General features: G+C 41.8%; 1 protein-coding gene across 3 annotated transcripts in view; it reads right to left on the bottom strand.

The window, feature by feature from the left end:
* Positions 1 to 14,725, bottom strand: part of DIAPH1 (diaphanous related formin 1) — a 79,602-nt gene that overhangs the window by 41,693 nt on the left and 23,184 nt on the right. For all 3 annotated transcript variants that reach the window (XM_083519104.1, XM_083519103.1, XM_083519105.1), the window contains 13 exons: positions 13,986 to 14,144; positions 13,418 to 13,519; positions 12,178 to 12,308; positions 11,593 to 11,679; positions 10,924 to 10,987; positions 9,268 to 9,407; positions 8,665 to 8,773; positions 8,233 to 8,343; positions 7,637 to 7,755; positions 6,429 to 6,545; positions 5,490 to 5,605; positions 4,787 to 4,851; positions 307 to 486 (listed from right to left, as the gene is read on the bottom strand). In XM_083519104.1, coding sequence (XP_083375230.1) covers positions 307 to 486; positions 4,787 to 4,851; positions 5,490 to 5,605; positions 6,429 to 6,545; positions 7,637 to 7,755; positions 8,233 to 8,343; positions 8,665 to 8,773; positions 9,268 to 9,407; positions 10,924 to 10,987; positions 11,593 to 11,679; positions 12,178 to 12,308; positions 13,418 to 13,519; positions 13,986 to 14,144 — 1,500 coding nt within the window. The remainder of the gene's footprint in view (positions 1 to 306; positions 487 to 4,786; positions 4,852 to 5,489; positions 5,606 to 6,428; positions 6,546 to 7,636; positions 7,756 to 8,232; positions 8,344 to 8,664; positions 8,774 to 9,267; positions 9,408 to 10,923; positions 10,988 to 11,592; positions 11,680 to 12,177; positions 12,309 to 13,417; positions 13,520 to 13,985; positions 14,145 to 14,725) is intronic.

Here is a 14,725-nt window from a genome sequence, read left to right as displayed (position 1 = left end):
GGGCTAATGTCTTCTCAGAGGTTGGTAATGCAACTGGACAATGTATAATCAAATCTCTGGATTCAGCTTTATTAGATATATTTCTGGGGTGAAATACAGGTGTTCATTCCAAGCCCTTGATTGGTCATTTATTGGTATCAACAAGGCTGGTGATTGTCTGATTCGGGGGTGGGGGGGATAGCTGGGGCTTCCTTATCAACGTGGTACAAGAAGGTCTGGCCCCTTAGGATCTGAACACACAGAATACACCACACTGATCCCCTATGGCCAATATAAATTCAGGCAATATTCCATCCTATACATTACCTTGTCATTTAGCAAGGACTTATCCTTTTCCAGGCTCTGCTTCTCTGAAATGACTTGCTCTTTCTCAGCTATTAGTTTTTCTTTCTCTTGAAGAAAATCTTGTATTTTTTGCTCAAAATCACTTTCCTTCTTCTTGATTTCAACTTGTAGTTCATGGCGTGCAGTCAACTCAGAATCCAGCTGAGGGGAAGAATATTAAATGCAAAAATCATTCCAATGTACTCCATGTTGGTTGGATCTCAAGCTGAAATCCTGTGTCCCTTTTTGGGGGACTGCATAATTACAAGATAATGCAGATTAAAAGGACAGGGAGACAAGGCTAACAGCGTTGAAAATGGCTTCTATAAGCAGAACTGCTTTACAATTTACAGTCATCAGGGACAAATAGGTAACCGACAAAAGGAGATGGAGATAAAGTTAGGTGAAACACAACACGGAACTATGCAACTAGTCAAAAATGAAGGGATAAACGTATTGACAATGGAATAAAAGGGCTTTTCAAGTTTCAATCTAGTGTTGATTCATAATACATCCATATATAAAGTTTCATGATATATACAAATAAACAGCCATGCAAAATATATAATGACGAGGATTTTCATTGGAATTCCTTCCCGCTAAATACTGCCATTCGCCACTCTAAGAGATGCTGTTGACAAACCTCAGCCACCCTTGTGGTTACTTGTGGGCTAATGTCAGACAGATAGAATCTGATATTTTCCTTGTGAGGTGATGTTACACAACCCAGAAAAGGGGATAACATGCGTTTGTGTAGCTGGGTGTACAATGGTACGTTTCCAAGCACAATTCAAAGTGATGGTGTTGACCTTTAAAGCCCTAAACGGCCTCGGCCCAGTATACCGGAAGGAGCGTCTCCACCCCCATCGTTCTGCCCGGACGCTGAGATCCAGCGCCGAGGGCCTTCTGGCAGTTCCCTTATTGCGAGAAGCAAAGCTACAGGGAACCAGGCAGAGGGCCTTCTCGGTAGTGGCGCCCGCCCTGTGGAACGCCCTCCCTGCAGATGTCAAAGAGAAGAACAACTACCTGACATTTAGAAGACATCTGAAGGCAGCCCTGTTCAGGGAAGTTTTTAATGTATGATTTTAGTGTATTTTTGGTTTCTGTGGAAGCATCTCAGAGTGGCTGGGGAAACCCAGCCAGATGGGCGGGGTACAAATAATAATAATTATTATTATTATTATTATTATTATTATTATTATTATTATTATTGACAGTAGAAAAGGATATGTTCCACTGTGTCTGGCACATTCAAAGGATATCCACAATATCTACCATTTCTGGGGATGTTTGCCTTTGACAAAAGCTGGGGTGGGGGGAAACGTTCAGTCGGGTTAACATAAATATTGGACTGGAATTATTAATTTTGAAATATATGTGACCTCGCTATCTGTTGTATTTAAACACAGAACTTGGGGGAGGTGTGGTAAAAGCCTCCTTGCTACACTGGAAGGCCAACTCTCTATTCAGAAGGGAAGGGAATGGCCCCAAGCCAGCCACCTCAGTTTAGTTGTAGATGTTTTCAGGTATTGCATTTCACATCTGGGAGAGTTTTAAAGGTGTTGGGAATCTCCTTTAAATTTATATTGTAAAGAAAAATGAGACAGTAGATTTTAAAATTAAACAAACAAATGAAACTTGCTCAGTAAACTTGCTCAGTAGCAAGTACAGTGGTGCCCCGCAAGACGAATGCCTCGCAAGACGGAAAACTCGCTAGACAAAAGGGTTTTCCGTTTTTTGAGCTGCTTCGCAAGACGAAAAACGAAAACGTCTTGCAAGTTTGTTTCCTTTTTCTTAACACCCTTAATACAGTTGCGACTTGACTTCGAGGAGCAACTCATAGAACACGGTGTGGTAGCCTTTTTTGAGGTTTTTGGTGATTTTTGAAGCTTTTCCAAAACTTCTTTTAAACTTTTTTTGGGGGGGGGGTTGGATTTGGGGTTGGGGTGTTTGGAATTCAAGGACTTGGTGTTGGGGAGGGGTTTGCAAGAATCTGGAAACTTGTTTTTCCCCCCTGCATTTTTATGATTTTCTGTGACCATTGGGCCACTCTGCTGTTTTTTTTAAAAAAATCTGGATTTGAATTTCTGTGTGGTGGGTGGCTGGGGGAACAGTTGAGGAGGGGTTTGCAAGAATCTGGAAGCTTGTGTGTGTTTTTTCTGCATTTTTATGATTTTCTGTGACCATTGGGCCACTCTGCTGTTTTTTTAAAAAAATTCTGGATTTGAATTTCTGTGTGGTGGGTGGCTGGGGGAACAGTTGGGGAGGGGGTTCTTCAGCAAGAAGCAAAGAGTGGAAGAGGAACCTTCTTCGAGTTGTCCCCCAGAGTCTTAGAAAATGTACTGTACACTTTGTTGATTTTTAAATGTTTTTCTGTCATGTTTAGAAACTTAATTTATTGTTCCTTCAATTTTTGAAATGCTCTTTACAGTGTGTGTGACTTTAAAGAGCACTTAATAAACTCTTGTTGTACCAAATTTGGCTTTGTTTGGACTTTTTTTTTGACCATAGGAACGCATTAATTGAATTTCAATGAATTCCTATGGGATTTCGTGCTTCACAAGACGAAAAATTCGCTAGACGAAAAAACTCGCGGAACGAATTAATTTCGTCTTGCGAGGCACCACTGTAGCAACAATTTGACTCACTGAGCAAGGGAAAGGTGAGAAAAGGCTGGAGGGCACTGAAAAATGTTTAAATCAAATTAATGACTACCAGTGGCTACTAGCCATGAAGGCTGAGTACTGCCTCCGGTACAGGAAGGTAGCCTTCGGCTGAATATTAGCTGCAGTCCAAGTGGGAAGAACCTTGTTGCACTCTTGTTTTGCTTTTGGGCTTCTCAATGGCATCTGGCTGGCACTATGAAAGCAGGATGTTGAACTCTCTTGGTATTCTCATCCGTGACCACGGGAAAGAGACGGCGGATGAAGATTGGAAGAAATTTAAAATTTATCTTAAGAAATATTGTAAAATTAATGAATGTTAAAATGTCGAGGTCCTAGAAAGAAGGGGGATCACAGCTGTAAAAGATTAAGTAAAAGAAAAGAATAAGGGAAAAATTTGATAAAACCAAGGGTTAGGATTTGCTGAAATAAGTTTGGAAATTGGGATGTAGAAAGGGGAGGTATGGGGAAGTCGGCGAAGCAAGGTTTAAGAAAAAAGGATACGGAATTATACATGTTTGTTTGTGTGTTTGTTTGTCTGTATTGTGTATTGTTTGTGTTCATAAAAACTGTGTAAAACCAATAAAAAAAATTTATATATATAAAAAAATTGAACTCTCTTGGTATTCTCATGAGACCTGCGTTCCATTCAAAGAACTATGCAGGAACAGCCCCAGGCAATATACCTATGAAAGTCAGGTCATGGATCCATCTAGACCAATGCTCTCTTGCTACCAGCAACAGCAATCCAGAGTCCCAGGCACAGATCCTTCCCAGCCTGTTTACCCAAGATCCTTTTGCTGGAGGAGCTGGAGACTGAGCTTGTGGACTTTTGCAGGCAAAGCCCTGCCACTGAGAAAGGACCCTTCTTCTGTAGTATTTAGTTTCTCTTTTTTAAAAAAAATAGGCACTTAAGAAGGTTTTACATTAGCCAGAGGCATTAACGCAATCATGCCTGAGTCTTTCATGGGAGTCAAACAGCATTCAGGCAGAGGCAATATAGGGGAAAGGATCGAGAGGGATACAGACCACTTCTGATCGAGAGGGATACATGCCAAGAACACTCTTGGGTCTCTGGGACGCCTACATCCTTTTCATAAATTAAGGTATCTTCCTGAGCTATTATGAATCCCTTCATCAGTGACCATGGTCACAATAATTGACCCGTGAGCAATTGCCCATTTTCTCCAAATCCTTTGCCCAGTGCCCCATCTCTGCTAAACTGCTAGCACACAGAAGCAACATGAACACTGCTCAGTGGCCTTATAGTCTAAACTATGGTCCCAGGGATGGTATGAAGGCACACGAGGCAACCACCTCAGGCCTCTGCCTTGTGACTGGCTTCAGAGGCCTTGGGCAGTTAGAGTGGCAGGCATTAGAGACAGAGAGTTTTCAGTGGTGGCCCCAGCTTATGCAACACCCTCCCAAGAGATGGGCAATTGGCCTTGCTGGGGCCAGCTTTGAAAAAAGCTTTGGAAACCCTTCCGTTTCTACCCGCTTCAAATTAAGAGGAGTTTATTAAGGTTGCTGCTGATATTTGATTATCTGATTTAGACTACTCGTTATGGGATCTTGTGGCTATTTTTTATGCTACACTGTATTCCATCTTAAAGGGTTAGTTAATCTGTAGTTACTGCTCACTGACTGTTTGACATTTTGTTGGCTGCAATTTGGCCTTTACATTTTTTGCATTATTGGAACTCTGCTTTTATTTGTTATGTTTGTAAACTGCTTTAAAAGGACAGTCCTGTAAGGCACTCCAAATACACTTTACGTAAATAAGTAAGTAGAATATTAACCTTCTTCTCCAGTTCAATGGCTTTGGCTTGACTTTTTGCCACCTTGTTTTGATCAATCAAGTTATCTGCAGAGAGAGAAAAGAACAATCCAGTTAAGATCATCATAAGGGGGTGGAGGAGAGAGAAACATTCCATTTTATATCACAATTGCATCTGCAGTGCGTTAAGAGTTTATCTTCTGGGGAAAGCCCTGCCTTGTCTCCTTGAACCTCTTCACTTTTAAAAGCAAGCTGGGTCAATTCAGTGTGTGTGGCACAACCTAGCACAGCTGCTGGAGACAACTATTTGCTCCTGCCTCAGCAGGCTTCATTGAGGAACAAGGTTCATTGCCCTTGTGGGAGAATCCTGCCTCATAACATAGAAACAAACTGCACCTAATGTGACTACTGTATTGCACTAGTATGGGAATCCTTCGGACTAGGATATTTGGGCACTTGGTACTGAATATTTTTTTTCCTGTAGGTAAGAATTCTACACCAAAGTCGCCTAAAATCTACACTAAGCAAAGCTAAAATCTGCAACACCTCCCTGTTTGTTGAAAGTTACGTACCTTTATATTTACTCATTCTCCACAATTTTTTTTACTCTCAATGGGAAAGGGCTAAGAACTATACTACTGCATTAGTATCTCATATCATGGAATCTTGAGGACAAAGACATTTTTGTGTGTGCAATTTTCAAAGCATAATGTGTCCAGACCCACCTATCAGACCTTCGATATTAAGGTCAAGGTGCTTGCACTTGAAATCTGGATCAGCACCATTCTTGTGCAGGACTATCTGGGAAATACATTCATCAATCAGCTTAAAATACTGAGGCCTAGCACAGGAGAAAGGAAAGGGAAAAGAGTGTTAGTGCCATTGTGCAAGAGTGCAGGCTTGCTTGAGACATCCCAAGACCAAGCCAAGGCAATAATACCTTTATGTCTCAACTACACAAAATGGCCTACCTACATGAGAAACGCTCCCCTGTCCTCTTCATAGTACACATTGCTGAAGATACGCCTGCTCATTTACCTCCCAACTCCTACCTCTTCCTTTTCCTTCCTTCTAATTCCGTATTTACTGTCCAATCACCCTTTCTCATGCTGTGGGGGTAAAATGTTCTAATTTGAGGAAAATGTCATTTTCTGAGCAGTGGCGTTTGATGACCAACTTCTTCCATGAATTTTGTAGTAATCTGAATTCCCCCCCCCCAACAAAGAAGCCCTGATGAGCATCCCTGTCAAATGCACATCTAAGCTCCCTTGTGCCCTTGCCAAGGAGCTGTATCAGTGCCTCCAAAGCCAGGGAAACCATGGAGAAGAAACTCAAAAAGTTTGCTTTTCAAAACCTTTGGTACTCTGCAAGTTACTTCTTCTGCAGCCATTGGGGTCGGGTCTGCTCTGCTGCTCCTCCTCCTCCTCCACTGGTCGGTCGGTCTGTCAGTCTGCCTGTCTGCCACCCTCCGTCCCTCTCTCTGTGTGCTCATTGCTTTACCTCCTGGCCACTCTGAGTCTGAGCAGAGAGGCACAGTTTTTGTGCCCACCTGGGTCTGCTCCCTTGGCAGAGGCCAATCAAATCCTAGGTACATCCCTGATCACTGTCACCCACATACTGCCAGCACCACCTTTTGTGAATCAAGAGCCGTTTCCCTTCTTTACCTGGCCTCATAGTCATTGCGGACTAGCAGGAGATGCTGCAGAATAGAAAGGAGATACTGCTCTGCCTTAGAGTCCTTTACTGTATTGTGCAGAATCTGGAAAACTTCATTGAAATCAGTGGAAATCTATGGTTAAGGATGCAAAAGCTACTTTGAAGATGCACAGATGAACTCACCTGGGAGAGCTAGTCTATCCCCTTAGACTTATCCACCACCCTCTCAACTTACACACCAACCATAAATGACTTATACCAGGCATAGGCAAACTTGGCCCTCTGGATGTTTTGAGACTACAATTCCCATCATCCCTGACCACTGGTCCTGTTAGCTGGGGATGATGGGCGTTGTAGTACCAAAACATCTGGAGGACCGAGTTTGCCTATGCCTGACTTATACAGAACTATATGCAATACACTTTTACCAGTGGCAAAACCTTGTTTTTACCACAGTAGTCTGGCTACAAGCCTTTTGTATAACCCTTAAACATACAGATCATGGGAGGTACCACAACTTTGGGTCCCAGGAACTAACTGTTTAGGATTCAACACATTTCCAGTCATTCTTCCTCAAGGTGGATTACCTGCCCCTACTCCTGAACACAATCTAAGAGAGATTCCCATTGTGGGTTTGGCTACAAGTGGGCATTTAAAACAGAGATTCCTTTTGGGGTGTTCTGTTTTCGTGAATATATTTGCATATTTCAGGTGCACTCTGGTGGCCAAGCACACAAATAATCACTCTTAAAACATTGTTTCTCATGATGCAGTTCTTCAAATCCAGGCACCAAACCTTTCTCACTAGTCCTTTGTTCTTTTCCTCTACCCTTCCACCAGCTTCGCATCTCTCTCTCCTTCCCCAGAGACGACTAGCCCCTCAGTGCCAATGCCTATGCATAAGGGAAGCCTGCGGTTGCTGTTGGTTTTAATGTATTCATGCATAAGAGAAACAGCCTCCCTTCCTATGTTTACCCCCAGCTATCAAAGGCTTCATCTTAACCTGAACAGAGAGTGGATGCAGGTTTGGGGCACAATGCCATATTGATTAGCTGTTCTGACGAAACATGGAAGCAGGCCAGAACAAAATGTTAAAAGTTAAATGCTTGTAATATGTATCACACTTCACAAAGTATAAGTGGATAGATCCCTGCCCCAAGAAGCTTATAATCTAAAATTAGCACATCTCTCTTCTAGCTACTCAGAAGAAGGATATTCCATTTCAATGCGAATCTCCTCAAAGCGGTTTTTGAGTTCTGCAGAATCTTCTTCAGCATATTCTTCAAATAGCAACAGGTGAACCAGCAGTTCCTCATTGTCTTGAGCATGCAGCTCCTACAGAGAATAAAACATTAAAGTCATCACCATCCTCATTTCTGGAGTTCCAGTTCTGTACTCTATGAGGACATACTATTGCTGGCCAATTACTGGTTCTTTCCCTCTTTCAAACACATGGTCAGTGATTAAGTGGAATATCCAAGAACAGACACAAATGAATTAATACAGTACCATGCTCCACAATGGTCCTCTTCATATCTGCCTCCACGCATACAATGAACGTGTAGAGGAAGGCAAGACAACATCTCACTGAGCCCTGCAACTGCTGAAGCAAACTCAGTTGGGAGACTGGTGTTAAAAATTCTTACAAATCCTGGCCATTTGGGGAAACTGCTGGTCCAGTTCAGATCTTCAGCATATTCAAGACAACCCACAGCTACTCTCACTTCTTTCACACTTCAAACGAAGCACTTAAAGATCAGATGTCCCTAAAAACAGCAACACCTGGCAGTAGAAAAGAAAGATGTGCCTCACCTTGAGGATCTGCTGGAGTCCAGAACGCATGAGCTCACTGCGGATGTGAACTCTGAAGTCAAGTTCATCTCCTGGAATGATTAGGGCATTGATCAACTGTAAGCAGGCAACCTAAGAAAATAATGAAGAGAGATTCCATGTCAGACCTAGCCAAGCATTCTTGGAAATAGCAGGCTAAGCCCTTGAAGCAAACCCAACAAATAAGTTTTAAGAAGTTTGCTGTCTGCAAACGCACTCACTCACTCTTAACTCATACCAAAGCAGCACAAAAAAGTCCAAGATGCTGGTAAAATAAGTAGCAAATTCAAGACATAAGTACCAGTGGCTATATGGACAAAATGAGGACTGAGAAATAATAAAGATGTATCAGCAGAAGCTTGAGGCCTGCAAAAGTACAGAAAAATCTTTTTTGCTGCAGGCCCCACTTGTTACCTTTAATGCCACTGAGGTGTCACTCTTCAGGCCATCCAAGATGGGTTTGAATCGTTCCACTTCATCCATTTCTGCTCGTTGTGTCAGTGCCACCAGAACGTGCTCATGCCTATGTCAGAGTAAGGAAAACAAATCAGTAACAGATTATCTGACAGTGCAGTGCTAGCCATGTCTACTTGCTAGTCCCAATGAGTACAATGAGATGCCCTCCCAGGTGCTTTAAAGATGGCAGTCTGACTTTCATATGCTCACAACAGGAAACTATGTAAGAGTTTGATAAATTGTGCATCTACTGTATTAAAATTTCTAAAAACTGTTAAGAACCAATGTTGCCTTGGATCCAGGGGACCAAAAACCCTCCTAAGCAATATGGAGTAAGATGTGGGGCTTCAAAGTGGGGGGTGACCCCAAACCTTACACAAGCTTTGTTCAGCTTCTGCTTCTCAGGCTTCAGGCCATTGTGCAGATTAGATGCACATTAAAACTTGCCATTTAGATGTAGCCTTCCAGTTTTTAATGTATTTTGAAAAGGATCCCAAGTGCTAGACTGCCGACCTATGAAATACAACTAAACCAAAAGATAAATCACCCATAGTCACTTACATATCCACAGGCTGAGGCAGAATGCAGAGGGCAGACAGTAGCGTGATAGCATCAATCATCATGGATGGGACTTTGGGGTCAACGGCTCTTGCCAAAAGCAGGATCCCCTCCTCCGTTTCAAGCATCGTCTTAATTCCAAACTAAAAAAAAAGGGGGGACACACCCATTGAGTGCATGCACATACAGAAAGGTTGCCAATGCCACAGGAGGAGAGTAAGGCAACTGTCTAACCTGGGAAATAGGTGTAAGGGGGGGAGGGCCAAGACCCCCCCCCAAGCTGACATGTGCAAAAGTGATGTAAGAAGATCCCATAAGTGTGCAAATTTAAGAAGTGGAGCATCTCAACTGAGAGTAATCACACCAGAAGTTTCTCACTCTTAATCTAGTAGTTCATTTACAATTCATAAACAACAACAACAAACCTATATACATTTTAGATTAGATTCCTCACACTATTTCCCTCTTATCTTCAATTCTGTTGCTTGTTTAATTTACACTGCCTCTTCATTCTGATCAAGTTTCTCCTTTTTTCTTCTCCCCTTTGCTTCGTCTTGCTACCTTCCTTCCAATACAATATGGTTCCTATTTGCAAATGGCTCTACTCCCTTGCTTCTCTTACTTTCTTATTGTTTTCTTCTCCCCTCTTAACCTCCATGCTGCTGCTGTGTGTTGGCTGGAAGGAAGGCGTGGCTGCGCTCTGCTCCAGGTTTCTGCCATCAGCCTGAGACCCTGCAATATCATCTGCCTTTCCATCAGGTATATAGAAGGGGAAGGCTTCCACAGGCGAAGCACCATGTACAAGACTACTTGGCATGGCACTTGGTGTTGCCATGGAGCCCCTCTGTTTCTCTGCCCAGCACCAGATTTCTCAGTGGTGACCCAGGTCTTGGAGCCTGAGCTTTCACAGCAGTAGTCGCCTGCCATGAACCAGCTTGGGCAGCAACAGCAGCAGCAGCAGATGTATTTAATGTTTATGATAATATTTTATTTCTTTGAAAATGATGCGGTTTCAAATGTGTCTTTTATATTTTATCTTCTTTAGTAGTGTTTTATTTTGAAATGTTTAAGTTTTTCGTCTGTGTGTTTGTTAACTTTGTTGTGTTAATCGTGCATTCTATATTTGAAATCTTTAAGATAATATTTTAGTTTCCTGCTAGTATTGTTGCTTTGAAAGTATACTTTATATTCGATTTTCTTCTGCAAATGTTCTATTTTGTATTGTTTTATTTGATTTTTTTTAAAAAAGCATAAAGTGGTATAGTAACAAAAATATTATTATTAATAGTAATAATACGAACTTGTTTCTAATCTGAAGAGCTCTCTCTCTCTTTCATCTCTCTTCCCCTATTCCCAGCTATTGGTAAATTCTTGCAACATATATTTGTTGGGCTAGCTCATGTCTCAATTAAAACATTTATCCCATGACTTCTCATAGCCACCTCCATTCCTATTCCATTTTCTTCTCTTTTGTGTCTGTTCTCAACTGCAAACTGAAGAATGGTCTGGCTTCTTGAGCAATTGTTATACAGAGCTGAGTTACACTGTGTTCTTAACCACCACTCATTATTTACTTGACTTTCTGAAGTTCGCCTACTGATTCTAAAAAAGTCAGAAATGGCAGTTCACAAATATTTATGTTGAAAACAAAGGACATACCTTATTGTTCATGAAAGCTTTTAAGCATCTAATGATCTCATGTTTGATCCGGATGTCATACGGCCTAGCGGGGGATGGAGAAAGCAATCTGATTATTTATGGTCATCGGTTCCTATACAATTATGCATAATTTTACCACTCCACTCAAAGAAGCTCCTGGTCCAGGCAGCATTAAGGGTTGAAACATGCCCCAACCTTCAATAGAACTTTGGGGTGAGGAGAGGAGAGGGAGAAGGATGTTTGGAAAAGACTGTTTCCCTCAATCTGAGATCCACTTTCCCCATCTGCATATTTGCATCCTTGGCCTAACTCAGCTCCTATGTTCTCTTCTCTCAACCATGTATGAAAGCAAAGCAAAACATATCATGAAAGCCTGTTTGCAGGCATATATAGAGATATCCTTGTCCCATTTATCTTAAAATGCTCCGCCCCAAAGCAAAATAATCTCATTTATTTCTTTATTTTATTTCTAGCATTTGTACTCTGCTTTTCAACCATTTGGGCTCCCCAGTGTGGCTGACACACAATCATTGTAGGCTGACTCAGCAATGAAGTACATTCTTGAAGTACAAGCAAAACACATTTTTAATCTCCTCCTATATTTAGAAAAATGGCTGTGAAATATTATATACATGAATTTAAGCAGGTTTGATTTAAACGTTCTCTTACCCAGAAGCTTCATCCTTCTCATCATGAAGTCCTTTCAGTATGTTCAGCAGACAATCGAGGCCCTCAGCTCCAAAATTTTGCACCCAGCTGGAAAGATTGCACCATGAAAGAATATTAGCAGAGTTGAAAAGAATCAGAACACTGAATAAGACTGTTTGACCACCCTCTGTCTTCTTACTGCACCATTCAATTCCCTAAACAGACGCAGCATGTGTACACCTCTGAGCAGCTGTGGTTTCCGAACAGCCAACAGGGCTGGTCCCACCATTCGGCAATGCAAGAAAACCACCTCAGGCAGCAGATACTGGGGGAGGGCATTGGTGGTAGCCCCCTGCCTGTTCCTCCTAAGCCCCTGAGCTATTTCCCTTAGCTGGAAGACATGTTACATGGCCTGGCCTTCTAAACTAGCCTGCTGTCTCAGGGGCAGTGGAGAACATTGCCCTGTAACCAGTATTGAAACAATATTCATCAGGCAGTCCAGTTGGCTTCTGTAGATAGAATGGTACTACCCTGTCCTGTGCTTCAGGTTGCAAATTTACTTGGGTCAGCCACTGCAGTTAAGCTGGGTCCAACCAAGACTTTTACCTGACAGGATTATTGTTGAGTGACACACGCAGAGACTCCAAACAATTAAGCAGCTGTGCATCTCTGAGACCAGATTTCAGTTCCTGGATGTACATCATGGGAGACTTGGAACTCTCCTTTTGACTCATGCCCTGTAAGAGAGAGAATGACAGTGGTCAAGCCAACTGGCTATACTATCAGGATACAGAAGGTGGTGGTCAGAGCAAATGTAGAACTTCAATATCTACTGGTTTTCTCAGCTGAACAGAAATTGCTCATTCAGAGCAACATTTCACAGAATTAATGGTTTGGGATTTGGCTAACCAGCCCCATCAGCGGAACTCCTGAGCAAGCAATTCCACTTACGCAAAATGGCTCCCCCCCCCCGAAATTGGCTCGGGGCAGCGGGGAGAACCCCCAGAGCAGTATTGGTGGGGGTAGGAGGATTTTGCATTTCTAAATTTCCAGGAAGATTCCCTAATTGGAACTTGGAAGGGTGGGCTCTGTTTTGTGGTCAGATTCCAAAGGAGTATTTTTTTAGTATTTCTCGCGGGGGGGGGGGGATTGAATAACTACCTTTTTTGAACCAATTGTTAATTTGCACACTGGTAAAGTGATAAAGTAGTGCAATAGCACAACTGAAGTGCCTGGTTATAATAATTATCTATGTATTTCTAATAGTATAACCAAATCAGTAATTTTTGGTATAACTGTAAAAACTACTCTGAAAATGTATTATTCCAAAAATGAACCTTCATCTGGTTGTAAATATTAAGATTATACCAGCAAGAATGAGTCTTTCGGTAAAAAAAATGATTTAAATCAAGTCTTGCTGACTAGTGATTTAAATCAAGTCTTACTGACTAGTGATGTAAGTCGTGATTTAAATCAAATCCACCCTGCAATCTTATTCTCTAAATCAATGCTAAATATGAAGTAAAACGGCTTTTTTTCACTAAAATTGTATGATATATCATTGCTGAAAAATGCAGTAAGATCTGCTTGGCTTAACCCGCAGTCCTGATTTCCCATTTCCTTATACAAATATCCCTGATTTAGCTGCAGCTGCATAATGAATATAAACTCGTGCCTAGTCCGTTGTGCACTACTTCTTAAAGTCATTTGCATAGCAGCATAGAGGACTGCTTTTACGGGCAAAAAGGGCTTACGCACTCATAGATCTGTGGAGTTGGAAGTGACCCCTCAAAGTGTTCCCTTATTTTGACCACTCCGTCTCAGCTTTCCCAAGACAAGAACTCACAGCTTTGGAAGTGTGCAGGTACTGGGAGACCATCTCTCTCTTGATGCCAATGTCCTTCTCCCGTAGAGGTTGCTGCTTTTCCGCATTTAGATTCATATCCACCTATTGAAGAAAGCAAGAGGAAAATGTCCTTTCATTCACAGAAGGCTCTCTTCTCATGTCAAAATTTTAAGAGGGAATGATCCTTGGCCTTCCTCCCCAGGTGACACAGTTTCTCTTCTCCCAAATGAATTTTGGCTTCAGGGGGTATGGGAGGGGTGGGGTGGGGATCCCAGAGATCATGCAAACTTAAAATAGGGCAGGTGGGGAAGTTAAGGGACCACCAAGAAGCTCTCCGTCTATCATCTACTGGATAAGCAAAGTAGCCTTTTTGCCTTGCCATTGTCATTAGTACAGCCTGGAAGTTCTGTTCTAGTCCATTTGGCTTCCCCCGTTTCATAGCTCAGTTTCCCATAGGTCCTGAACCCCTGCTTCCCTTTTGCGAATACATGACGGTGTGTCTTTGGGCCTTGGAAAGATGAGGACTGATCCCAAACCACCACCCAATACTTAACCTTTAAGAACTTACCAGCATCTGCTCAAATAGGGCCAGCACATCCTTGTCTGAAACGTCCTGCAGCAACTGACTTGAGCCAGAAGTATCCGGATAGGAAGCAGCAGAATTCCTATGAGCCGCGCTGGGCTTTTCCTTCTCCTTCTTTATCCTCATGCTGGTAAATCTTTCAAGCTGATTAAGAAAATTGGAAATTAGCATAACTGTCTTTCTGTCTTATTTGTAACACATTTTACATCTTGTATTATTTCCTTAAAGTTAATTATGGATGAGACTTCTTGTACACTTCTGATTTTTTAAAATAAAAATGGTCTTCAGTTATCATACACCATAGGGGTCAAACCAGATTCCTCAGTGGATTTGAAAGCTAAGCTTGTGACACTCATGTAGTATACATTTGCAAAATAGCTTTCAAAGTAGCAAAAGATGAATATTCCAATTAGGAATGAATTTGTCAGTTTCTCTCAGTTTCTTCCTCTCCCAGTCTTAAATTCAGTTCACCCCCTACCCCCATCACTTTGCTTAAAAAGAGGGAAAAGACCCCACTTGAGAATTCATATTCATTTTCATTCATAATTCTATTATGCACATTTTATACAAATTTGCCAAATGTAACGTTTTTGAAAGCAATTTCTCCTAAAATTGCTCTGTACATTTTTTCACTACTTTATTGCATTTTTGTATCCAATTCTCCCCATTGGAAAACTGCATCACAAACTTAGAAAAATGTTAAGTTTAAAGCGTAGTTGTTTCAG

This window comes from Podarcis liolepis, assembly GCF_965112155.1.
Source record: "Podarcis liolepis genome assembly, chromosome: 8".
Taxonomy (NCBI): Eukaryota; Metazoa; Chordata; class Lepidosauria; order Squamata; family Lacertidae; genus Podarcis; species Podarcis liolepis.
Note: the sequence above shows the minus strand (reverse complement) of the source record. Positions and strands in the feature narration are given on the sequence as shown.